We start from the raw sequence: 27,715 nt of genomic DNA on the forward strand, positions 1-27,715 counted from the left end.
GGGGGTTCTTTATAGTTTTGGCCGCTCATTGGCTCTATAAGTGGGCAATGGGGCCTGGAATTTATTCAGTTGTACCCTTAAATCCAACGGGTATTCCTTTCATTGTAGGCTGAGCCATGTGTCCTGTAAGTAGATTAGGGCCACAATGGGTATGTTTCTGAACACGGGACAAACAGGGGTATCCATTTTTGGGTGCAAGCCTTCATTCATATGTGTGCTGTACAAAAAAAGCTGTTTTTAAAATGACAGAATTGCCAAAAAAACGAAAATCACAATTTTTTCCATTTTAGAGATGAGCGAACGTACTCGGTAAGGCCGATTTCGCAATCGAGCACCGCAATTTTCGAGTACTTCACTACTCGGGTGAAAAGTACTCGGGGGCGCTGTGGGTGAGCGGGGGGTTGCAGAGGGGAGTGGGGGGGAGAGGGAGAGAGCGAGCTCCCACCTGTTCCGCGCTGCTACCCCCCACTCCCCTCTGCAACCCCCCGCCCCACAGCGCCCCCGAGTACTTTTCACCCGAGTAGTGAAGTACTCGAAAATCGCGGTGCTCGATTGCGAAATCGGCCTTACCGAGTACGTTCACTCATCTCTATTCCTTTTGCTTGGCTTGAATTCATTCAAAAACTGTGGGGTCAAAATATGCAGTACACCCCTAGATACATTCCTTAAGGGGTCTAGTTTTCAAAATGGGGTCATTTGTGGGGGTTTTCTATGGTTTTGGGCGCTCAAGAACTCTGCATGTGTGCTATGGGGCCTAAAAGGACTTCAAGCAAAATTTCTGTTTTGAAAGACACTGACTACTCCTTTCATTTTGGGCCCCGTTGTGGACTCAGATATAACAATAGGGCCACAATGGGTATATTTCTGAACACGGGAGAAACAGGGGTATCCATTTTGGGGTGTAAATCCTCATTTTCATGTAAACTATAGGAAAAAAATATGTCTTTAAAATGACAGATTTGCAAAAATATGAAATTTTTCTTTTTCTCCTCTAAATTGAATGAATTCCTGAAAAAAAACTGTGGGGTCAAAATACTCCTGACGCCCCTCAGTGAATATACTAAGGGGTGTAGTTTTTAAAATGGGGTCATTTGTGGGGGTATCTATTATTCTGACACTCATGAGCCTTTCCAATCTTGGCTTGGTGTAGGAAAACAAAGTGTTCCTCAAAATGCTAAAAAGTAATGTTAAATTTGTACGTCTCCTAAATGGTTTAAAAAAACACGAAAGTTTTTCCAATGTGCGCCCAAAATAAAGTAAACAGATGGAAATATAAATCTTAGCAAAAATGTCTATATTATGTTTGCACATAATTTAAGATATTGCAATTGGAAATGTGAAAAAATGACGATTTTTTCAAAATTTTCCCAATTTTGGCGCTTTTAATAAATAAACACAAATTCTATCGGTCTATTTTTTCCGCCTAAATGAAGTACAACATGTGGCGAAAAAACAATGTCAGAATCGCTTGGATATGCAAAAGCTTTCTGGTGTTTTTCCATGTTAAAGTGACACATGGCAGATTTGCAAAATTTGGCCTGGTCATTAAGGCACAAACAGGCTTGGTCACTAAGGGGTTAAACTGCGGAACGAGCTCAGAAATTTGCTCATAGAAGACTATGAAAAGTATGTAAAATTTTTTTGTGACTTTTATTATACACCTCCTATTATAAACCCTCAAAATTAATGGCCATTTCAGTCAAACAACCAGGCAAAAATTCTATTTGTAACTAAACCTGCTTGTTTAATAAATCCTCACTTTGCTCCTCTCCTATAGAGGTTTACTACAAGTTTCTAACTAGATGGTACTTCACTCCAGTTAAGCTCGCCAGATGTTTCCCTAGCTCGAACAATCTGTTCTGGAAAAATTGCTGTCTCTAATCTACATCTTTTGCAGCTGCCCTATTTTTTTTGTTTGCTTTGCTATTGGAAAGATGTGTTGTCTCTAAGAAATAGAACAGGGATGAATATCTCAAACAACCCTGAAACAGCACATTCACTTCTTAATTCTAATTTGTTAACATCTTCCTTCAGAAGGCTGGTATATCATATACTCCTTGCTGCAAAATCGATTATAACTAGAAATTAGAAGTCTCCCACGTCTATTACTACAGCTTTGATTTTCCTTGTTTCGGACCACAATACCTATGAAAATCTTTGCCCATCTTTGAAAGCACACCCTCCATAATATTACATTATGTGGAATCCTTGGATTCATAACTTGTCTCTTTGAACTTCATTCACGATGTAACTTTCTACTCTTCCCTCTCTGTCCTTTATTTTTGTTTTCCAACTTAGAAAATGTTGATTTAGTATATCTTATACACTGTATTGTTCTATAATTATATTTGTGCCAATGCAGAAGTTTTTAGACATTTGAACAAATCCGCCTTTTACCTGGTTATCAAATTTCTTTTAAAAAAAACAAAAAAAACTCTTAATGATAAAACAAATATCCAGACTCCTACGGTGCACAGAACATTGCCAATGCTTTAAACATAACATACTTGCCTCCTGCGCCAATTAGCCGTGCGGACACAGGCTGGTGGCGAAGTTCAGCCTGGCAACTTGGCTACCAGTTGGGGGACTTCAAAACTCGGGGGCATATCTGGAGATCAGACACTTTATATACAGCAATAAGAACTGTGCCATTTTCTTTCAGCACTGTCCACACAAGGATCCCAAATGATGGACCCAGGCTGATCAACTATTGATGACCTATTCCAAGGTCATCATGCTGTCTTAATTACCAGATTGCATATTCAACAGCCCCTCCCACCCCTTTGAGGGCATGCAAACTTTCACATAATAGGGACAGAGCTTACAGAACCCAGGACAGAGAACATTTTTCAGCTGACTTCCAAAACTGGAGTAAGATGAGTATGCGATCAACACCCCCTACGCCATTTCATGCATTTCCATTTCACATTCATCTCATGAAATGTGACAGGAATGAACTCTTCAGTTAAACACAAATCCGTTTGAGACTTATCTTAAAACATTTTGTACTAGAACCACCATGGGAGTCATTTACGACTGATTCAGCAGTTTAAAAGCAATGCAGTAAAAAAAATAATTTATAACTGCGGTTCTAATGTTAAACCCAACAGCTGTTTTACAGGAGACCCATTGGAAACAAGGAGAGAATACCTTTAGTGCTTCACAAATTAAACAATGTATAGCATCTGGGTATTCTACTAAATCTAAAGGAGTGGCATCCTAACGGGGAGCTTACTTCATTACACTACTTTGAAGGAATACTCAGTTATACTTTGACACTGAAGGGAGATATTTGGATCTTTCCATTCAAATTGATGATCCCTCATATGCTTTACACAATGTCTAGGCCCCAACCATTCCAGCAGCTTTCTTTTTTTCTCATCTTTATCAATTCTAAATATTAAATGCTAATATAATCTAACACTAGCCACCTTTGAGCCCCTACGTTACAGGGTTCAAAGGTGAAGGAACAGCGAGTCCGGGGAGTTGTGTTTCATACTCACCAAGTGCCCCATTACTGTGCTGTGTCCCTGTGAAGTTAGAACATGCATACACAGCTTGACTCTTCAGACGGCTCTGTGCTGCGCTCTTTCATTCATCCCTATGGTAGAGTGCGTGCACAGAGCAGTCTGAAAAGAGTCAAGCTGTGTGTGCGTACCAACTCCACAGGGACACCGTGCAGGGACGGGAGTGGGGTACAATTCTTCCTATCAAACTTACTCATTACCTCTCAGTTAGGCTTCACTAGAGGTCACCATTCAACATTTGAAGTTTGAACTGCTATCGCGGCCACAATGTTGGCCAATCAAATAGGCTTTACAATTGAGATTAACAAGTCACAGTACTTTCACTGGGTCAACAATATTTCAAATGATCAGGTTAAAAATGTAAAAGGAAACTAATCTATGATCTTATTATACAGAGCAAGTTTAAAAACATGAAGGAAGCTTATACAACATGCTAATTAGAGATGAGCGAGCGTACTCGGCCACGCCCCTTTTTCGCCGCGATTTTCGAGTACTTCCGTACTCAGGCGAAAAGATTCGGGGGGCGCCGTGGGTGAGTGGGGGGGTTGCAGCGGGGAGTGGGAGAGAGAGAGGGCTTCCCCCTGTTCCCCGCTGCTACCCCCCCGCGCCACCACGCCTCCCCCCAAATCTTTTCACCCAAGTACTGAAGTACTCGAAAATCGCGGTACTCGATCGAGTAATTACTCAAACGAGTACGTTCGCTCATCTCTAATGCTAATCATTAAATCACTGCTTCTACTGAAACGGTTTCCAGAACAACTGATGATAGCAAGACAGTAAGGGTAGTTTCACACGGACGATCACAATATCGCTGCGAGAAAAACACAGGAAAATCGTGTCTTTGTGTGCGCGATTTTTGAGAGCCAGCACTGCTTTTTCTCGCAAAAACATTGCTGCAACTTATGATTTTCTCGCACGATTTTGCTGTAAGAAAGACAATAGGCACTTCTAATGTTAAAAATGCATTGCACCAAAATCGCAAGTTCGTGCGTTGTGATTAGATAAAACAAAGGCTCCATAGGGAAACACGGGCGATTAAAAAGAAAAAAAAGCAAAACGCAGAAAGATAACTTTTTTTTACCACAACATCGCATGAGTGAAAACATTGCAAATGTGAAAGATACCACTGAAAAGCATGGGCTTCATAATTCTGCATTTTCACGCGCTCTCACATCGTGCGAAAATAGCACAATTTTATGGCCCATGTGAAAAGGAAAACTTAGGGACAAAAAAAATAATTGGGCATGTTCACAAGGGGAGGTTTGTTTCAGATGTTTGCCAGAACTGAATGCAGATAGTGATGAGAATCTATACTGATTTGCATGCAGATTAAGCTAGTCAATGGGGCAAATGTTGGTGCAGCTGTATGAAAACCACATAAAGATTTGACAAGTGAATTCATTTTTTCCCCGCAATGTAGATTTTGAAAATCCAAGCTGTATAAAAAAAAATAAAAAAATAAAAAAAAGGGGCAATTGCAGCATTTTCCCACTGCGCCCACTTAGAAATGTTTTAGAGGATTCCAGCTCATTTTTATGGTATGTTGAAAGGTACCACTGAAAAATACAACTCATCCTGCGAAAATTAAGTCATTATGTACCTATGTCGCCAGAAAAATAAAATTATGTTTTTTTTGTTTTTTTTTTAGAGTGGGAATGGTAAAATGAAAATGAAAAACAAAAACAGGAAGGGGTAAACATTAATTGGAATTTATTAAACAAATCAAATTTGTCTTGGGAAACATTAGGTAAAAATAGCTTTGATATGCAAAGCAGTTGCAAAAATATCATTATTTATAGCAGTGCATACCAGAACCGCAAAATGTGTCCACAACATAGGAACATCAGTAACCCATGCTCATAAAAGGGTTAAAGGGGTTGTCCCGCGAAAGCAAGTGGGGGTATACACTTCTGTATGGCCATATTAATGCACTTTGTAATATACATCGTGCATTAATTATGAGCCATACAGAAGTTATTCACTTACCTGCTCCGTTGCTAGCGTCCTCGTCTCCATGGTGCCGTCTAATTTCAGCGTCTAATCTCCCGATTAGACGCGCTTGCGCAGTCCGGTCTTCTCCCTTCTGAATGGGGCCGCTCGTGCTGGAGAGCCGCTCCTCGTAGCTCCGCCCCGTCACGTGTGCCAATTCCAGCCAATCAGGAGGCTGGAAACGGCAATGGAACGCACAGAGCCCACGGTGCACCATGGGAGAAGACCTGCGGTCCACCGTGGGTGAAGATCCCGGCGGCCATCTTCGCAAGGTAAGTAAGAAATCACCGGAGCGCGGGGATTGGGGCAAGTACTATCCGATTTTTTTTTTAAACCCCTGCATCGGGTTTGTCTTGCGCCGAACGGGGGGGCTATTGAAAAAAAACAAAACCTGTTTCGGCGCGGGACAACCCCTTTAGAGAAAACAGCCAGTTTATTCTAATTCTGGAAAACCCCTTTTTGAAATTATCCAGGCACCACTGACTACAAAATCTAAATATTTAAGAGCCAAATTATATTTTTGTCGCACTGGCAACTATTTTAGTTGGCATCTAGTCCTGCATATAAAGGAAGAAAACAATCCTGTAGTGCTGCAAACTGGTGGAATCTTGCACGTCATCTTCCATCCCATAGCATATCACCTGTGGACAGGTTAACTACTCGTTTGTGGTTAGGCATCCTCCTGTCAGAATGCTCTATATAAAAATATTCCATTTAGCACATTTAAAGTACTAAATATGTATCCTAAAAAATTTTTTCATATCTATCTATCTCGCACAGAAGTATTCACAGTATATACAAACCAGAAACTGTCGTTCTCTGATCATTCTGTACTGGGGATGTGGAGCCTGCTTTATTCTCTTGAAAATCCTGGGTTGCCATGTTGCTTTCTGCTGCGCTAGCAGATGTTGCTGATGTGAAGTTTTGATTTGGATAACATTGTTGATACTGATTCTGTCCAAGGATTGTATAAGTGGGATATTCCTTGAAGAAACAAAAACCAAGGTAAGGAACATCTTAGATGCAGAAAAAAAATCAAATAAAGCTGGCCTTACTTGGCCAAATTAATTATCAGATCATATAGCAGAGACTACATGATTCGGATGGTTGGAATGAAGGGTGCTTTTCTCAATATGCTAGAAAATCTCTAAAAAGAAGAATCAGATGTCAATTAGTGGAAGCAAGACAGAAAAAAAAAAAAAAAACTACACACTACTATCAACTGCACTGATTTAACCAGGAATTTTAATCTGCATCACACATTAAGTAAAAACTTCTAAGAATGACAAATTGAAAGAAAAGAAAAAAGAACACTCTAAAAGTGAATTTAACAGTCCTAATTTTATATTAGAGCACGGGGGCTCTAAACATGGAGTAAGACTAGTAGTTATTAGGACATTATAGTCCTAGTGTTTCTGGTGGCACATCACACTCACAGCAGCTTGATTACCACACAAGACAAGCACAGCTTGGCTCCTATCATCACCACAGGTCCTTCAGCCCATCGGATCTCAGTGGTAGGTCAATGTGTTCTGTCAGGACTGCCGAGTTGTGTAGGAAATTATAGTACCAGTGTATAACATTGGGTTAGTTCCCTCCTCTTGCATCTTCCGATTTCCCATTCTAATAGCCTGGATATGCTAGGAGTAATAGTTCTTTTTATACTCCTACCCTGTAATGTCTTCCAATATCACACAATGATAGCATTGAAATGCTGGGACCCTTTGGGGGGGGAGAGACATGTGCCGCAGGCCAAGTTAAGACTTCCTTGCTCCAGAGCATTAAATGTTTACGTATTAACCCTTTCCAATCCAATTTGTATCTTGGTTTTTCGGGGGGGGTTACTCTTTCTGCTGTTATACAATGGCGCTATATGCTGGCTAAAGCCAGTACTGCATGAGGTGACAAGTTGGATAGGCTCCGACAGCAGAGAGGCTGGTAATATACAGTAAGAGAACCCCGACAGACATCTTCCAACATCAGAGCTGTACAGCCTTAAATCATAATGTCTTAAGACGTCAGACAGTGGATTGGAAAGGGTTAACCTTTCATTTGCTCTGCACCAGAGTTATGCCTATTAACCCCTCTCCCTGCCTTAGCCCACCAAAGATGTGTCTTTGATTGCCCAAGGCCACCGGGGACGTGGCCACTAATCATTTCAGAGTTTTTTAAAGCCATGGTAGATCTCCCTGCGGTTTCACACGGCCGAGAATCTCACGTGCGAGCTACGTGCGTTGCGAGACACAAATATGAACCCAATTTTTTTGAATGGGGTAATACATAAGCCTCATCTTTGGCCATGCCCCCGCATCGCCCATTGTGATTAATAGCATGCTAGGTGCAGGCTAGTGCAATGTTTTTCATTGAAAAGAATGGGAAAACACTCCACTGTAAAAAACAAACCAAAACAGAGAATGTCCTGGGGGGGGGGGGGGAATCTCATCTCTTCAGTGACCCTCTGATCCAGCACACATGTTGCTTACAAGCTGCCAACAATGATGTGCTATAAACAGCATGAGACTATTGAGATGATCCCTGGCCTCAGGGGTCACAGGCTGTTCTCACTGACAGGAGTTCACGACAATTATCTGTGGGGGTTTTTAAACTACTGCACAAGTTTAACCCCTTATATATCACCCATACATGTTTTCACGTCCCGGGGGTCTGGGCTTTAATCTACAGGGCCGTTAAAGCCCCGCGTCTGTAAATGAGACAGCTCCCAGCTATTGGCGGTGGTGGAGAGTCTGAAGCTGTCATTGCGGATGCGGTAAGCAACACTAGTCATGCAATCGCCATTATCCAAAGGATAACAGCGATCGCATAAAATGTAAAAAAAAGTTACATAACGTTAAAGTTTCATCTCCCCTCACGGATCCGATCCATGAGGAGAGATGAAACTACTCTCCTCTGGCCTCCGTGATGTCCCGTGGCAATCTGATCCTACAAGGACCGGACGTCTCCTTCTGCGCATGGACGCCAAAGGCAAAAAGTCGGGACGCATGTGCAAAAGGTCGGTGAGCCCGGGAAATTTAAAATCTCCGTGCATACGGCTAGGGAAAAAAAAGTTTAAAAAGTAAGGCCAAAGTTCACGGGCGGATTTTATTTGCGGAATCCGCACGGATCTTCCGCAATTAATTTTAGGTCCGCGGATTTGATTTTATGGTATTTATTATCTGCGTGGATCTAAAAATCGCAGCATGCTCCATTTTCATCGCAGATTTCGCTCCATTGAAGTCTATGGAAGTCGCAGATCCGCAGCGATTTAAATGTATTTGTGGATCACACGTGCGGATTTGAAGCCTGGTGGGTGCGGAAAAGGGGGTTTACTCAGAAACATCTGTCGGACATTTTGTTATACTAAGATGTTCAACATGGGGAAACTCGTGGCCCTTATGGAGGACTTTCCTGCCTTTGGGACACTGGGTGCAAGGATTATGGAAACAAGGCAAAGAAGGTTCACAGCTGGGAGGAGCTGGAGCACAGCTATTATGGTTCTGAATGGACCAGTAGCAGCATTACAGAGCTTAAAGCCACCATGTGCAAGTCATTTTTTGCATGGTGCGCACGATTGCGCGTGCAGGATTGCTTGATTGCGCGTGCAGGATTGCTTGATTGCGCGTGCAGGATTGCTTGATTGCGCGTGCAGGATTGCTTGATTGCGCGTGCAGGATTGCTGTACATGGGATCAATCAAATGCATTGGATTACACAATTCCATTCACATTAGTGGGACAGAAATACGTAACCCACTCACAGAAAACAGAACGCAGCACATTTCATTTTACCGTGGATATATTCGGGACAGAGCCCATTGTGCTCTTTGGTCCAGGTATACCCCCAGCCTATACGCAATTACATTATGTACGGGCTGCGGGTCCCTGCGTCAGCACTAAGCGACGGCGCAGGAAATACAAACAGACAAACAAAAGGTGTACTGTGCATAACCGCCTGCATGAGTACGCAGTTATGTGCAGTACATTACACGGCCGTACGCAGTGCCATGGTAGGGCTCACAGCTGGGATCTTTTTTGGGCCTCTGTACGCAGGGCCACGGTGGGGCTCACAGCTGGAATCTGATGTGGGCCTCCGCAAGCAGATGCCACATACGGCCATGTGAACCCTGCGTTATTCAGATCGCCACCTGTAATACGTAATTTACAAGAAGCCCCGGGAACGCTCACTCCCTGCAGTTCCAAGAGCAGTTTGTTGAGCGCCTTCTGTGTGAGACCAACGTACCTCAGCAAGCTCACGGGTCTAAGGAGGTGCTAAAACTAACAGAGGGCCACTTTCTACACCCCATTTCTGCCACTGAGGTCAAGAAATAACCCCCAAAAAGTGCCAGGATTGCGGTAGCCATGGGACGAGAAGGGATACTCGCTTTTATTGCGCCACGTGCCCATCCTAACCAGGCCTCTGTAATGACTTCTGTTTTGAGACATACCACACAGTTTTACATTATTACTTTTATCTAAGATTTAGAGAATGCCAAAAAGGGGCCTGGGGGGAAAGGGGGATTCTTTTTAGGGCGTCAAGTCATTTTCTGCACGTAAGCAATGGAGTCTGGAATTTATTCAGTTGTGCCCTGAAGTCCAATGGGTATTCCCTCCATTATAGGCCTAGCCATGTGTCCAGTAAGTAGATTGGGGCTACAATGGGGGTATTGCTAAACACAGAAGAACTAGTGCTATAAAATTTAGGGTGCATCTCTCTGCTTGAAACAAAGAAAACTCATGAAAGTGACATTTATGAAAAAAAAAATGGATTATACCTACCTGATAATCAGGTTTCCAGTAGTCTCCACGACAGCACCAATTGAGATTGCCTCCTCCTGATAGGACAGGAACAAACTGAGAGGTTAAAAGCTCCCCCCCTTCCCCACTTTCCTCAGTGGATTCTAACGAATTGCCGGGGTAGGAGCTCAACTTAAATTTTTATTTTATTTATTTATTTTTTTTAATAAAATTATATATATATATATATATATATATATATATATATATATATATATATATATATATATTTCTTTATATTATATAGTTTCTTTTCTATCAATTTAGGGAGGGAAGGTACGGGTGCTGTCGTGGAGACTACTGGAAACCTGATTATCAGGTAGGTATAATCCATTTTTTCCCCCAGTCGTCTCCACGACAGCACCAATTGAGACGTACCAACTAAAGTTTCCCTAGGGTGGGATTGCTGCCGAGAGGACTTTGCGGCCGAAGGCCCTGTCCTCGTCCTGCTGCACTTTTACCCTATAGTGTTTAACAAACATGTGGGAGTTTCTTCCAGGCTGCGGCTTTGCATATCTGCTCGACCGAAGCTGAGCTATGTTCGCCCCATGAGGATGCTACTGCCCTTGTAGAATGGGCTTTAAGAGCTAAAGGGATTTCCTTCCCGAGGGCCTTATAGGACTCTGATGGCCAGGTGGATCCACCTGGCTATGGAGCTTTTTGCTGCTTTGCTCCCTTTATTTGGGCCACTGAACTGGATGAACAAGTTGTCGTCCCGCTTCCAGTGGCTTGTCGCCTCTATGTAGCCTAGGACTGCTCTCCTAACGTCCAGGCAGTTGAGGGTTTTTTCTTCCTCGTTTTTAGGTTTACTAAAATTTGAGGGGATTATTATGTCCTGGGACCTATGAAAATGTGATCCTACTTTTGGCATAAACGCCGGGTCCGTTTTAAGTACTAATTCGGTGGCCGAGATTTTCAGGAACGGGTGGCGAATGGACAAGGCCTACAGCTCGCTAGCCCGTCTTGCGGAGGCTACTAAGAAAATGGTCTTAATAGTAAGCATTTTTATGGGTAGTGCTTCGATCGGCTCGAATGGTACCGTTGTCATGGCCCCTAGGGCCCAGTTAAGGTTCCAGTCTGGAAAAAGATTTATGGGCCCAGGCCGTAATCTAGTTGCTGCTGCTAGGAACCTGTTGACCCATCTGTTGTCTGAGAACTTTGTGTCACATATGGCGATAAGGGCTGTGACCTGGAACTTCAGGGTGCTTGGAGAGAGGCCCGTCTCTAGGCCCCTCTGCAAGAACTCTAAGATTAGACGGATGTCCGGGATAGAATCCCCGCGATCCCTTCCCTGTCTCCATGAGGAGACCCTTCTCCAACTTTCTGGTAGATAAGGTGGGTAGTCTTTTTTCTGCTGGACATTAACGTTTCTACTCCTCTCTCTGAGAATCCCTTCTCTTTTGGTGAGGATTCCTCAAGAGCCATGCTGTTAAGTGGAGCCTGTCTAGGCTCAGATGGCTCAGTGGGCCCTGCGATAGAAGACCTGTCCAGGTAGGGAAGATGACTGGGTCCTGGACGCTCAGTTGCTACAAGACCGAACCAGCTTCTTTTGGCCCAGAAGGGGGTCACCAGGATTAGTGTGCATACCTGAAATATTGTAAGACTCTGGGGATTAACGGTATAGGGGGGAAGGCGTACACCAGCCCTTCTCCCCAGTCTTGGCCTAGGGCGTCTACTGCTGTCGGACGATCTCCTGGCCGGAGGGAGAAGAAATTGCTTACTTTGGCATTTTTCCCTGGTTGCGAACAGGTCCAATTGTGATTGATCAGGATTCTGAATGCTTTCAGGGAGAGAGACCATTCTCCTTGGTCTATTTGCCTCCTGCTGAGAAAGGCCGCTTTTGGTTTAGCGTCCCCTTCAAATGGGTTGCCGTGATCGAGAGGATCCGGCCCTCTGCCCAGTGGAAATTTTTCTGTGCAATGTTTTGCAGAGCGGGAGATCTTGTGCCCCCTTAGTGTCGTATATGGGCGACCGCGGTGATATTGTCTGACAATATCTTTATATGCTGGTCCCGTAGCGAGTTCCCTAACTGCTGTAGGATCTGCCATACGGCCTGTAGTTCCCTGTGATTTGAGGACTGTTCTTTTGTTCTTTGAGGTCATGGGCCCTGAAAGAACTGGTTCCCCACGTGCGCTCCCCATCCCCAGGCGCTTGCATCCGTTGTGATGCGAGTGGCTGGGTTTTGTAGCCAATGAACCCCTCTCCGCAGGTTCTCTGGGGATGCCCACCAACGCAGGCATGTTTTCGCCGCGCTTGGAATGTACATTCTTGTCCCTAGAGAGGACCGCTTTTTGTCCCACGTGGATAGGACTGAGGCTTGCAGGGCTCTGGTGTGAGCCTGGGCCCATGCCACTCCTGGAATGCCTGAAATCAAGCTTCCCAGGAGAGACCTGGCTTTCCGAATTGTGCATAATTGTCTCCGTAAAAAGGTTTTGACTAGCAGTCGGATGTTTTGTATTCCCTCCTCGGTTAGGCAGGAGCATTGCGATTCTGAGTCGAGCGTTATACCCAGAAACGTTTTCTGTTTGTCGGGATCTAGGCTGGATTTTTCCCAGTTTATGATCCGTCCCAAGGATTGGAGAAGTTCTAGCACTATCCTCAGGTGTTTTCGTTAGGAGTTCTCTGGACTCTGCTATTATTTGGACCGACTTCTTCCTCAGGAAGGCGGCTACCTCCGCCAGAATTTTGGTGAAGATTCTGGGTGCTGAGGAGATCCCGAAGGGCAGGCATCTGAATTGATGGTGCTCTATTCCTTTGCCCATATCCACTGCGAGCCTTAGGTATTTCCGGGACCCCTCGTGGATCGGTACGTGGAAATAAGCATCCTTTAAATCGATGGATGCCCTGTAGGCTCCTTTGGGAATCAACTTTATCGTTGAGGAGATGGACTCCATCTTGAATTTTCTGTATCTGATGCAGGTGTTCAGAGGTTTCAGGTTCGCTATCATCCGCTGTTTCCCACAGGGTTTCCTTGCTAGGAAGAGCCTCGAATAATGGCCCTGGGTCTCCTCGTTTTGCGGTACGGGGGATATTGCATTTAGTTGTTGCAGGTCCCCAACGGTTTGCCTTAGTAGGTGTAACTGTTTGGAGCCTCCCGTGATAATGAATTTTCTTCTGGGGAGGGACACCAGTTCTATCCGGTATTCCTGCTGTAAGATCTTTGGGATCCATGGGCCTTCGGAAATCGTGGCCCCTTGATCCACAAAGCCCTCCAGCCTTGCCCCTACGGGGATGGCATCAGGGTCTCTGATTTGGCTCCCCCTGGTGGGGGTAAAAGAGGATATTCCTTCCTCTGCCCCCCTTGGGGTAACTCCAGCGGCCTGTCTTGCCCCTGCCTCGGTAGGTCTCTGGCTGTTGCCTTGGGGCCCGGAAGAAGGTCTTCCCTCTCTGTGGCTTTTCTTCCGGGGTTTTTGGGGCGCATAGCTTATTTTTGACCACGATTTCAGCCATAACACTCTTCTGGCTGAGTTAGACCGGGCTGTAGCTGTCGCCGAGAGTTTGACAGTTTCGGCCGCGGCGTCCGCTAGGAAATTTGTTGCCATACGCAGGATCGGAAGGGAATTTAGGATCTGTTCCCTCGGCGTCTTATTGGTTAGGTGTAGCTGTAGCTGTTCTAGCCGTACCCCCAGAGTTCGCGCCACACAAGTGGCTGCGATCCCTGGCCTAAGTCTGTTTGCCGCTGCCTCCCATGATTTCTTTAGAAGGCCCTCAGCTTTGCGATCCATGGGATCTTTTAACTGTGCGGCGTCCTCCACTCTTTTTGGATTATTTTGGTGATATTCTTGTGGACAGGGAAGGTATGCTTGCGCCTCTCCCCTAGTCCCCCAAATATCTCATCTTGTAGGGTACGTGGTTCTCTGGGCTCTTCCATTTTTAGTGTAGCCCTGACTGACTGTCTTTTTATATCCCCCTGACAAATAAAGCATTTTTTGTGGGTAAATATGCAATTTTCCATACACAATACACTGGATATTGCATTGTATTTTTGCGGGTACATATGCAATTTTCCATACACAATACACTGGATATTTGCATTGTATTTTTTGCGGGTAAATATGCAATTTTCCATACACAATACACTGGATAATTGCATTGTATTTTTTGCCGCACTGGCTACTTACGGCCGCTGAGGCTGAGGTTTCAGCTGTCTCTGGGGCTGGAGCACTCATTACTATACCGGTGCTGCAGACACCCTGCGACCTGTAGTGCTGGTTTGTTCTGGCTTCTCTCAGGTTCCTATTTTTTTTAAAATTTTCGCGCTCCTGCGCTAAGCCCCGCCCCCTCCGCTCCTGATGCAGATGCGATGACGTCATCGCGCTGGACACGTGACGCGGCGCCCCGCCCCCCACCGTCGGAGGGCTTCCTGGAGCGCCGCGCTGTAACTTCTGCAGGGAGGACGAGGGGGACTGAGGCTCCCGCTTTGTACCCCCCATGGGCCGCCGCGGGAGGAACCTGGCCCGGGGGTTACCACCCCATGTGGCGTCCCGGGAGTCGTCTGGCTGGGAAGGGAGGACAGGGTGAGCCACTGCCTTCCGATCCGCCTGTAAGTAATCCTGGCTGGCTTCTCCACCAGCTCCTCTCAGAGATCCTGCCTCCTGGCAGGACAGGAAGACACTGAGGAAAGTGGGGAAGGGGGGGAGCTTTTAACCTCTCAGTTTGTTCCTGTCCTATCAGGAGGAGGCAATCTCAATTGGTGCTGTCGTGGAGATGACTGGGGGAAAATTACATTTCATTTATTTTTCACCAGCTTTATAATAATTTTTTGCAAAAAATTGTGCGGTCAGAATGTTCAGTACACACCTATATAAATTCCTTAAGGGGTCTAGTTTTCAAAATGGGGTCATTTCTACGGAGTGTTCAATTGTTTTGGCAGCTTGATGACTCTACAATTGAGCAATGAGGCCTGCAATTTATTCAGTTGTGTCCTGAAAGCCAAAAGGGTGTTCCCTCCATTGCAGGCCTAGCCATGTGTCCAGTGAGCAGATAGGGGCTAGAATAAGTACGGTATGTTTCTGATAACAGAACAAACAAGAGTATGCATTTTTGGGGTGCAAGTCTTCATTCATATGTGTGCTGTTCCAAAAATATACTGTTTTTAAAATGACAATTGCCAAAAAAAATGATCAGAATTTTTCTTTTCTTCTGCTTTGCTCAGATTCATTCAAAACTGTGGGGTCAAAATACAAAGTACACCCCTGGATTAATTTGTTAAGGAGTCTAGTTTTCAAAAAATGGGGTCATTTGTGGGGATTTTCTGTCATTTTGGCAGTTCAAGGGCTCCAAAAGTATGCAATAGGGCCTGAAACCTTTTGGTTTGGGCCCCGTTGTACATACAGACATAAGATCAGGGCCACAATGGGTATGTTTCTGAACACAGGAAAAACGGGTATCCTTTTTTATCTTTTTTGGGGGTGGGGGTGGCCTCATTTTCAAGTGCACTATACAAAAAAGAGAAAAAAAAAAACTGTCTAAAATAATATTTGCCAAAATATGAAAAATTTTATTTTCTCTAGTCTCAATTGCATTAACTGCTGAAAAAAAACTGAGGTCAAAATACTCATGATACTCTTCAGGGAATACATTAAGGGGTGTATTTTTTAAATAGGGTCATTTGTGGGGGTATCATTCTAACACCTATGAGTAGAGATGAGCAAGCATACTCGCTAAGGACAATTACTCGAGCGAGCATTGTCCTTAGCGAGTACCTGCCCACTCGGAAGAAAAGATTCGGGTGCCGGCGGGGGGCAGCGGGGTAGAGCAGGGGGGAAAGGAGGGGAGATCTCTCTCTCTCTCCCGCTCCCACCTGCAACTCACTGCTCACCCGCGTGGGCACCCGAATCTTTTCTTCCAAAAGGGCAGGTACTCGCTAAGGACAATACTCGCTTGAGTAATTGTCCTTAGCGAGTATGCTCGCTTATCTCTACCTATGAGCCCATGCAATCTTGGCTTGGTGTAGGAAAACAAACTGTTCCTCAAAATTGTAATAAATAATGTTAAATTTGTACATCTCATATGCTTATAAAAAAAAAAAAAGACAAAATAAAAAAGAAACGCTAAGTTTTTCAAGTGTGCTTCCAGAATAACGTAAACTGATCGAAATATACATCCTATCAAAAAATTGAACAGTTTGTTTGCACATACTTGACATATTGCAGTTGAGAATGTGAAAAAAAATTAACTTTTTTCCATTTTTTCCCCCAATTTTGGTGCTTTTAATAAATATACACAAATTCTATCGGTTTATTTTTACCACCTAAATGAAGTACAATATGTTGTGAAAAAACAATGTCAGAATTATTTGCATATGCAAAACCTTTAGGCCTCCTGTGCACTGCAGACCCGGATTCTGCATGCACAATCCGTCTCTGCCAGCAGCAGTCTGTCGCCAGGTAATATGTACGGTACTGCGGATGGATCTGGCGTCTCATGTGCACATGTGCAGTACAGGTTTTTTTCGTTTGTTTTTTTTCAATTTTTTTTACCTGCACAGTCGCTAGGCGATGACTCGGAATCCGCTACCTGTCCGCAATGTTCATTGCAGACGAGCTGCGGATCAGACAGCTTCCACTGACTTCAATGGAAGCCGTCCACGCGGTATCCGTAGAAAAATTAAGCATGCTGCGATTTTAACTCCGTTGCGGAAACCGCAATTGGTTTCCGCAAGTGTGGAGGAAGAATATATTTCCCATAGCATGCTATGGGCGCTATTTGCTGTGGATCTGTGCTGCGGTGGCCTGCCACGGATTCCGCAGCAAATGTCCGCCAGTGGGCTGGAGGCCATACAGAGTTACTCCATGTTACAGTGATATGTCAGATTTCAAAATTTGGCCTGGTCATTAAGGCGAAAACAGGCTCGGTTACTAGTGTTAACAGGCAGAAACTGATCTTCAGAGTTTATGCCCCAGATGCCAAGCTGCAAATTATAGTTAGAACATAGGACTACAAAGCACTATAAAGCTTTACTTTGGAAGCACCATCTACCCCCTCCTTACTTGGTTGCACGCAAAGCCTTCAGCAAGAAGGTGGAAGGAGGTAAAGAAAATTCCTCCAGGGCCAAAAAAAAGCAACAAAACAACTACTCTGTCCATTTGTGTATATATTTGTTGGGAGTGGGGGAATTTTGCTGTTGGCGTCAGGCAGCAGAAGGGCTGGGCAACACCCCTGTATCACTGTGTTCATAAAGAAACCGTCACCAGCACCTGTAAGATTCATCAGAAGCAGTCGATGGCAGAGAACGGTTATGTGGCAGACATTGGTGTTGCGTATTTTGAGTAACTTTAAGGCGGGCGCTGACTGGCAATGTAGAGGGCTAAAATTATAAAGTGTGCCTAAACATACATGGCTGGCAGTGTACAGGGCTTGGGGCACACAATCAGAGCCATCGCTTGCTGGAGGCGTGGTATTCAAGCCCCACTACCAGGAAGAAATGCTCCGTCAGCGTTCAGGACTACACAGAAGCCTACAGCATCGCCGAAGACCAGTGCGAGGGACACAAACTCCGCCTGCTGAGTATTAAGACACCCCACAAAAAAGACACTGTGCCCCTTTTGGCGCAAAAATTAATTTAAGACAGTAGGAAGGTAACGGGCCAAGAAAAATGCAGGAGGATTTAAGAGAGGTTTATTTTAATCACTTCCAACGACCACACAAACCCAACTTACCACCACTGAATTCGGAAAAGTATCATTAACTTATTTGTAAGAATGAGCAAAGAACACGACTTTAGAATTTAATATCAGAAACCCAGGACACAGACAATAAGTAAAGCAGCTTTGTATTAAGAGAAGTTACCTGGTTTGCAATACTGGCGACTGCTGGTACTGTAATATTTGCTACAGGAGATGTACTGGAAATTGCATTTGTAGTAGTAGCTGAAAAGACAATAGAAAGTGGAAAATTGGTTAAACAAGAATTAAAACAGATGTGCATGATATGCATCAACTGTGCTTAGACCACACACAGAGGTATATAGATTATATAAATGTATATATTAATTATACATTTTGTGATCAGTAAAGCGGCGCCACCTGCTGACAGTGTCAGGATCTGTTTGCAGGTGTGCTGACCTCTCCTCTGTGCAGTACAAGGTAGCATTTGGCAGTCATGGTGACTTTGAACATGGGCAGATTGTTGGTGGCCATAGGTATGGTGCCAGTATTTCTTAAACCATTGCACTGGTTGGCTTCTCCTAAACCCCAGTATCAAGACTGGATGAACCATGGACAGACATCCGACCGAGGATCACACAGCGGCAGGCCACATGTGGTTGATCCGAGAGGCAAGCATCTGGTGGCAGGTCTGTGGTCTGATATATCAGTAAGAATAGGCCACAGTACACCAAATGACCCAGCAGTACAGTAGGAGGAAAGTTAGACAAATTTCCAGAATAATTATGCAGAACATCATGTGTTGACTGGGGTTCAATAACTGAAGACGGCCAAGGGTGCCCCTGGATCACCCCACATCATCTCTGATAAAGCCTCGCATGGACCCAGGAAAGACACCAATGGACCTTGGACATATAGTTGAACCATGAGAATGGCAGAGTCTACATCTGGCAAAAAAAGCATGAAGCCATATCCCATGGGTGCACCATTGGAGTTCAATGGTGGTGCTCTCATGGTGTAGGAAGAGTTTTCCTGTCATGACCTACCGTGTTTCCCAAATAAGACACTGTCTCCTATTAATTTTTGCCTCAAAAGAGGCACAGTGTCTTATTTTCAGGGGGTGTCTAATAATACTCACCTACCATCGGCGATGCGGTCCTGGTCTCCGTTGCTGCTGCAGGCTGCCACGTCCTCCTTCAAGATGACACAGCCGTTCTTCCTGGAAGCAGGGCTTGAAGACCCCGTCTCCAGGAAGCTAATGCTCTGATTGGTTTAACAAGCACTGCGTCAGCCAATGAAAACCAGTGCTCGATTAACCAATCACAGCCATTCAATGACACCATTGAATGACTATGGTTGGTTAATCCAGCGCTGGTTAATGCCAATAATGATGTACTGGTGACTGGTTAGCCGGTCTAATAGCTCATCAATCTGAGGCATCGCATAAGCACCAGATGCCGTAAGGGTATTAAACCTCCTATAGTCCACACAGAATTGCCCCCAACTAGGACTACAACTTTACCAGCCTGAACTGCAGGCACCTGAAAGGAAAGATTCATCAATTCATGCTGCCTGCGCCATTTGTATTTTGACCCTGCCATCAGCAGGAAATCTGGATTCATCTGATAAGAAGGTGAGGTTTATCCACTGCTTAGTGAACCAATTGTTGCACTTTTTTGCCACTGGAGTTTTGCATTTCTCTTCCTCTTAAACAGCAATAGCATGTGAATTGATTATCTGCTTTTATACAGTGAGAACAAAAAGTATTTAGTCAGATACCAATTGTACAAGTTCCTCCACTTATGTCTGATTTTTAATGAATTTATTTGCAAATTATGGTGGAAAATAGACATTTGGTCACCTACAAACAAGCAAGATTTCTGGGTCTCACAGACCTGTAACCCCTCGTTTAAGAGGCTCCTCTGTCCTCCACTCATTACCTGTAGTAATGGCACCTGTTTGATCTTGTTATCAGTATAAAAGACACCTGTCCACAACCTCAAGCAGTCACACTCCAAACTCCACTATGGTGAAGACCAAAAAGCTGTCGAAGGACACCAGAAACAAAATTGTAGCCCTGCACCAGACTTGGAAGACTGAATCTGCAATAGGCAAGCAGCTTGGTGTGAAGAAATCAACTGTGGGAGCAATAATTAGAAAATGGAAGAGATACAAGACCACTGATAATCTCCCTCGATCTGGGGCTTCACGCAAGATCTCACCCCGTGGGGTCAAAATGATCACAAGAACAGCAAGCAAAAATCCCAGAACCACACGGGGGAACCTAGTGAATAACCTGCAGAGAGCTGGGACCAACGTAACAAAGGCTACCATCAGTAACACACTACGCCGCCAGGGACTCAGATCCTGCAGTGCCAGACGTGTCCCCCTGCTTAAGCGAGTACATGCCCGGGGCCGACTGAGGTTTGCTAGAGAGAATTTGGATGATCCAGAAGAGTATTGAGAGAATGTGATATGGTCAGATGAAACCAAACTAGAACTGTTTGGCAGAAACACAACTCGTCGTGTTTGGAGGAGAAAGAATGCTGAGTTGCATCCAAAGAACACCATACCTATTGTGAAGCATGGGGGTGCCAACATCATGCTTTGGGGCCGTTTCTCTGCAAAGGGACCAGGACGACTGATCCATATACATGAAAGAATGAATAGGGCCATGTATCGTGAGATTTTGAGTGCAAACCTCCTTCCATCAGCAAGGGCACTGAAGATGAAACATGGCTGGGTCTTTTCAGCATTACAATGATCCCAAGCACACTGCCAGGGCAACGAAGGAGTGGCTTTGTAAGAAGCATTTTAAGGTCCAGGAGTGGCCTAGCCAGTCTCCAGATCTCAACCCTATAGAAAACCTTTGGAGGGAGTTGAAAGTCTGTATTGCCCAGCGATAGCCCCAAAACATCACTGCTCTTGAGGAGATCTGCATGCACGAATGGGCCAACATGCCAGCAACAGTGTGTGCCAACCTGTGAGGACTTACAGAAAACGTTTGACCTCTGTCATTGCCAATAAAGGATATATAACAAAGTATTGAGATGAAATTTTGTTATTGACCAAATACTTATTTTCCACCATAATTTTCAAATAAATTTGTTAAAAAATCAGACAATGTGATTTTCTGGATGTTTTTTCTCATTTTGTCTCTCATAGTGGAGGTCAATTACAGGCCTCTCACCTTTTTAAGTACAATTGGTATCTGACTAAATCCTTTTTTTCGCCTGTTCATAAGGAACAATGAGTTGTTTGTTCAGACATTAATAGGACCATCAGCATTGTATTAAGTTGCAATTTGCTTGACTATGTACAGTACACACACACACACACACACACACACACACACACACATTCTATATACACACACATCTAATACCCTGTTTGGCCACATCTAGCTTGGATGCAAGTTACGATATAGGTGGGCATGGAGCTATGCAGGTTCTGCATGGTATCCCGATGCATTACAATCCATATTTGCTGTAACTGAGTGTCTGGATCATGCAAACTCGTAGGCTGTCGAACTTGGCATCCCAGATGGCCCCATACAAGTTCTATTGGTGATAAATATAGTGACAAGGCAGGCCACAGAAGTGTGGCAATGTTGTGGAGCTATTCCTGTGACACTCTTGTGTGCGGCCGAGCATTACCCTGCTGGAAAATGCCTCTTGGAAGCCGCCATGAGAGGAACACATGTGGCTGCAGGATGTCCTGAACATATAGCTGAGCTCTCATTGTCCCTCGTACCACTACTAGGGGTGACCGACTGTTGTATGCGATGGCTCCCCAGACCATCACACCAGTAGTGGGGGGCAGTGTGTCGCTCCACAGCAAAGTCAGGATTGAGGCGCTCACCCCAAGGTCCACAGACATGAACACGGACAGTCATTTGTGCCCAAACTAAACCTGAAATCGATGCCAAAGACAACACGGTTTCACTCCGAAGCAGTCTAGTTTCGTCTTTCACGACATCACTGCAGATATAGGCAATGGTCTGTGAATGTCAAAGGCAGTACAGGTAGTGGGTGCCAAAATTTCCTTCTGTTAAACACTGTGAAATTGTTCCGACAGACACAAGGTGTAACAATGGTGTCACCTGTCTCTGGATGACAGACAATGAAACAGTTGGAGCTTTTTGCGCTTGTCAGATGATAAGATGCTCCTCTCTACTGGTGGTCTGTCGCTGTATTGCCGTGAGAAGACGCCTGTGTGAAGGCCTTATACAGAGGATTTTCATAACCTTGTGACCGGCCGCCATAGTTAATCACTCTACGGCTACAAAACCAGATGTTTTGCTCTGTTTTTAATCATTATATAATTAAAATAATTAATTAGGTTCTAATCTGTGGGTATATTTATCTATTCACAATCACAGAAAATTGTATCGCACACATACTAATCTGTCAGACGTCAACTGTATACAATTTTATATTTACACTTAAAAAAATAAGATATATTATAGCCGATACTGGCATAACTACACAAGACTATATTTCACCTTGGGAAGGATAGGAATACAAGACAGGGCTGGGCTGGCTACTGGAGACTCCTGAAGAACAAGTCAAGACTGCAGTAGTATTTGGCGTCTGGACTAAACCACTTTCAGACTTGATACCTGGCCACAAAGCACCTTAATATATAAAATAAGAAACAAATTAGAAAGATTAACATTAAGAAATTAATTAGAATTGTGCATATTGGAAAAGCACCATGAATAGATTGCTTTTCGTATTCAAGCAGTTACATAAATTACAGAAATAGGCATACTATACAGTTTCAACTCTAATGTACGTTTAAAGGGGTTAAACCATAAACATTTAAGTCATATACACAGTTGTACATACTTAGCGCATCTAATTAAAATATCTTCTGGTAAACAACATTCTAATGAGGTTTGTTATACAGGATGGGCCATGGAAAATTAGCCCGGCATCACACTCTTATGAAAGCTGTCTAAAAGAAAATGTTTGCTGCCCATAGCAACCCATCACAGCGCAACTGTTAGATTTTACCTCAGTAATATAAGAAATTAAAGCTGTTGGTTGCTATGGACAACAAGACAGATTTTCTTTCAGACAGCTTTCACTAATGTGTGGAGTCAGGCAACTTTTCCATGCACCATCCTGTAGATGCTATGGCGATGATGAGTGTAAGAGAGGCATAGCGTGTAGTTACATAAAGCATACACATGAGGGCAGACTTGTTTTCGATAACGCACTGCACCACGTCAAACTAAGATGCATATATATTAGATCCTATGGATGTACATTAAAAGGTCTGATGGTAAAACCTCTTCATAACAAACTGAAGAGTTACACAACTTTATATTGTACTTTGTGTTTCAACACCCAACCATTTAAGATTTCTGTTTACTGTCAAAGAATGGGATTTTGTTTCTGTGTGTGGAGAGAGAACATTTTTTGCTTACATCCAGAGACTGAAAATTCATGAACATCTATAGTTTATAGGGTTTATCAAAATATATTCAGTATAAGAAATCCTGTGACCAAAACTGCTCAGGTTACAAGCGGACAGCTCGCACCTACACCAACACATTATAGCAAGGATAAGAGATCTGGGCCAATTACCATAGTAAAGTCTGCTTAACATTTCAGATGACTTTTTGGAACAAACAGCCATGTCTGTACACAAGGAACACCACTATTTTGGTCCGTTACATGGTTTGCATTCTTCATTTATCGCCAGTTTGTCCCTCAGCGAGATCCATTTCCAGCTTTCTCTAAGCTAATGGGTGGAGACTAACTGCTATGAATATCCTCTGTATCAGTATGATTTGAGGATATCCTGTGACAATGTCTGAGGCACTGACAATAATTAAATCACTTGTGCAATACAATGAAAATCCTGAAAACCTGACCTCTTGGAGGGTATTGAAGACCAGAGAAAGGGGGTGACCCAAATTTGAATTTAATATTAATACTACAGAGTAAACATCGTGAAATTGTGAGTCACATTTGCAAAAGTACTTGGAAGACTTACCAAAAGGAGGGAGACCATAAGTTTGAGATGCTTGAGGGTATGCTGTGTATGGCTGAGATGGCTGCAACGACTGATACTGATTCTGCCCACTATAAGTAGACATGGTTTCTGCTACAGGTACAGAAAGGATGTGTGTATATGGCCTAGAGAACACAGAATATGTTAAACAGCAACATACATTTATTTTCTGGTGCAGGATTATTTACACATTAACGGTTCGCTCACATATAGCGGAATTTCGGCAGCAGAAAAAACACACCAAAATCCAAGTCAAAATCTGTACCACTGGTGCAGCTTTGAGAAGCCGCGCCATTCATTGGATCTGTTAACACTTTAAATGCTGCTGTCAGCATTGACGGCGGCATTTATAGCGTCAACAGTTCCGCCAAGCGGCATTGCTTGTCGGAACTGCTGCCGCCGGGTGTTGGCTGTAAGTAGCAGCTGACACCTGATGTTCGGAGGTCCCATATGGCCTGCCATGATAAGATCGCGGAAAGCCGCGCGGTTGCCATGGCAGCCGGGGGCCTTCTGAAAGACCCTAGGGCTGCCTTTACAGAGTGCCTATCAAGCGGTGCCTTATTCATTTAATGGCGCTATACTGACAAAGTGAATTTTTACAACACTGTGAACGTGATAAAGACAAACCCCCCAAAAAGTAGCAATTGATTTTTTTTTCCCAATTCACCCCATTTTGTTGTAGAAACACTGAAGAGGTGTTGTATATTTCACTCTTTTAACTGCCCCTTTGGATTTAGAGTGGAATTTTTCCACAGAGTGTGGATGAGATTTTAAATTGCTATGTAGATTACGGCATGTGAAGTGTTCAGAGGGAGCGTGATAGGTTGCCATGGCAACAGGACACCAGATACTGGCATCCCATCTTGCCATTGCCTATGATCGCTATACTAAGCAATAAGGCACTGCAGTACAGAAATCCTGAAATGCATTATCATAGCTGTTATGGTTCTTAAAAAGTGGAGGGAAAAAAGAAAAAAATAATTTTCGTATCGTCATAATCGTCAAAAATGTATCATGTAATTTATGTTGCATGATTAACACTGTAAAAAAAACACCTAATGACAGAATTGATGCATCTTCTCTTCCTACTCTCAAATAGAAAAAAAAAGTTTTACAAAAAGGGTACAGAGAAAAAGTACAGTTCGCCATACAAGAAACAAGCACTCATTATGCCATGTTGGAGTTCTGGCTTTTGAAAGGTGGACATGAAAAACTGTTGGATCCTTGTGGCCTAAATAGGCCATGTCCTTAAGGGGTTGAGGACCAGCCTGTGCAATGCCATAGAGAAGCATTAGCGCTCTGGATCCATTTGCTGCATGACCTAAATGTAGAATATTAATTTATCCTTTCAGCTAGTTCCAAAAAAAAAGTTAACATTTTGACAAAATTGTATCCTGAAACCTGCAATGATCTTAAAATTACAAGAGACAAAAAAAAAGTCATATATGATGAAATACGTTTGTAAAAACAAGAGCTTACTTTGATGGATACAGCTGGCTGGTGTAGTCACCAGGGGTACGAGATATGTAGTCGGCACAGGGAATAACTGCTAGAGAGAGGAAAACAGTCCAAATTACAATTTTATTGTTTTTAGACTTATGGCCGTGTCACACTGGCTGACAGTCGGGTAAACTACTCCATGAGTGCTGACGTCACTGCTAAGCGTTTACACTGACAGACTTCACCACTGGATAACGGGCTTCTTGCTCAGCGCTTCACTTTCTATGTGAAGCGCTGAGCAGGGGAACGTTTACACGAAATGACCAGCCCGCGATCCAGCTTTTAAGCCAACTGAAGACTCAGCTTAACAACCTGTGTACGAAAACTGAGTGATTTTGGTGCATTTACACTGCATGATTATCGCTCAAATTCGCTAGTTTGAACAAACTGAGCGATAACTGTCCCGTGTAAATTGCCCATTAGACATGGCCCCAAAAAACTAAATACATGAAAGTAATTCAATTAAACTTTCCCCACACACCTTATAAGGAACTTTATGCAGTGCTTACCTGAAGTTATTTGGTATCTAAATATTCAAACGTGTACTCCACTTACACTCCTAACACTAAGCAACAGCTGATATGAAAACATGCAAAAACAGCTTTTCCCTTGCAATGATCTGGATCATCAAGTCTTCAATTACAGTAACATGTAATCACCTAAGGCCACTCTCACACAGGTGTCTGTTAAAACATTGCAAATTAAATCTTGGCGTTTTCGAACAGCGTTTTCAAATGCATTTGACAGCGTTTAACGTGCCCCATCATTACAACGAGGGATGAGCAGAATTAAAAAGCACCAAAATACACGAAAAAGAGAGCAGTGTCTGAACAAAGAGTTTCTAACGCTGCAATTTTTTAATGCTAGTCTACAAAGCCCCACTGAAATCAATGGAGGCGTTTTACAGCATTTAGCACATTTGAAACACCGCGGTAAACGCTGTAAAAAGCAGTGTGTGAGAGAGTGGTCCAAGGCGTCACACACATTTTCCACAATGGAAAAGATGAAAATCTGCATGTACATTTGAAGAGGTGATTAACCTGCTGCAGATTTACAATGTGCCTGTCAATTCTGCTGCATATTTCATACAGAAAACATTTTCCATACCGTATGGATGAGACTTCTTGTATCTAATCCACATGGCTTGTACTGTGAATTCTGCAAAAAATCTGGAGCCTTCACATCCCATGTGAACATACTCTAATAGCTTTGCCTGAGCTGTATTCGGGCTAGTAGAAAAGAACTTTCCCAGGAAGAAGTGCAGAGACGTCTTAAGAAGATTAACAGACAAATCACTGTCTCCCGATGGAATACACCCCTGGGTTGTAAGGGAATCAAGTAATGTGCTACACAGAGCTTTATCTTATATATAAAACGCAACATCTCTGTGTGTCGTATACAAATCCACAGTTCTGGTCCGATTTGAGTAAAATTTTGCATGAGCGTTTTTCAGCACCAGGTGACGAATACTGGCGGAATTAAAAATCGAAAACTCAGCAACGTCCCCTGTAATTTTTGTCGCCAATAGCAACCAATCACAGCTCAGCTTTCATTTCTTATACTGCTGAGGTAAAATAAAAGCTGTGCTGTGATTGGTTGCTACGGGCAACACAGATTTTCTTTTGGACAGCTTTCAGAAATATACTGCTAAGGTAAAATGAAAGCCGCACTGTGATTGGCTGCTAGAGCTCAGCTTTCGTTTCTTATGCAGGTGAGGTAGAATTAAACTTGCGCTGTGATTGGTTGTCATTTCTTATACAGCCGAGGTAAAATAAAAGCTGCGCTGTGATTGGTTGCCATCGGCAACACAGATTTTCTTTTGGACAGCTTCCATATGGGTGTGGTGCTGGGCTCATTTTTGTGGCCCACTTTGTATATTCCAGGATTGCTATTCATAAAATCGCTGTGCAACACATGAGTATATCTGCTAGCTTCTTATAGCTAAGGACTATAGTGACGGGGCCTGTTCCACTAGTTGTGTAGCTCTCCAAATCAGCATGGGTTTGTGGGAGACCGCCTCTGTCAAGGTAACTTGACCAGCTTCTTCTACAAGGAGATAAGTTCTACATTGGACTAGAGAACGTCACACAGGGGTCGGTTTTCGGCACTATACTTAATATATTAATGACCTGGTAGAAGAAGTGTGCAGTAAAATGTCAACATTTGCCGAGGACATAAAGCGATGTAAGGAAATTAATACAAGAGGACCCAAGGAGCTTGCAAGAGTATCTGGATAAATTGAGGGCTTTGGCAGAAAAATGGCAAATGAGATTTAACCC

At 43.7% G+C, this 27,715-nt stretch overlaps 1 protein-coding gene across 3 annotated transcripts in view; it reads right to left on the minus strand.

The window, feature by feature from the left end:
* Nucleotides 1–27,715, minus strand: part of EYA3 (EYA transcriptional coactivator and phosphatase 3) — a 110,076-nt gene that overhangs the window by 35,971 nt on the left and 46,390 nt on the right. For 2 of the 3 annotated variants that reach the window (XM_066573589.1, XM_066573597.1), the window contains exons 5-9: nucleotides 25,416–25,485; nucleotides 23,919–24,061; nucleotides 22,417–22,548; nucleotides 18,097–18,176; nucleotides 6,320–6,500 (exon numbers count right to left, since the gene is read on the minus strand). In XM_066573589.1, coding sequence (XP_066429686.1) covers nucleotides 6,320–6,500; nucleotides 18,097–18,176; nucleotides 22,417–22,548; nucleotides 23,919–24,061; nucleotides 25,416–25,485 — 606 coding nt within the window. The remainder of the gene's footprint in view (nucleotides 1–6,319; nucleotides 6,501–18,096; nucleotides 18,177–22,416; nucleotides 22,549–23,918; nucleotides 24,062–25,415; nucleotides 25,486–27,715) is intronic. The other variant, XM_066573605.1, reaches the window with a different exon arrangement.

This window comes from Eleutherodactylus coqui, chromosome 1, assembly GCF_035609145.1.
Source record: "Eleutherodactylus coqui strain aEleCoq1 chromosome 1, aEleCoq1.hap1, whole genome shotgun sequence".
NCBI lineage: Eukaryota > Metazoa > Chordata > Amphibia > Anura > Eleutherodactylidae > Eleutherodactylus > Eleutherodactylus coqui.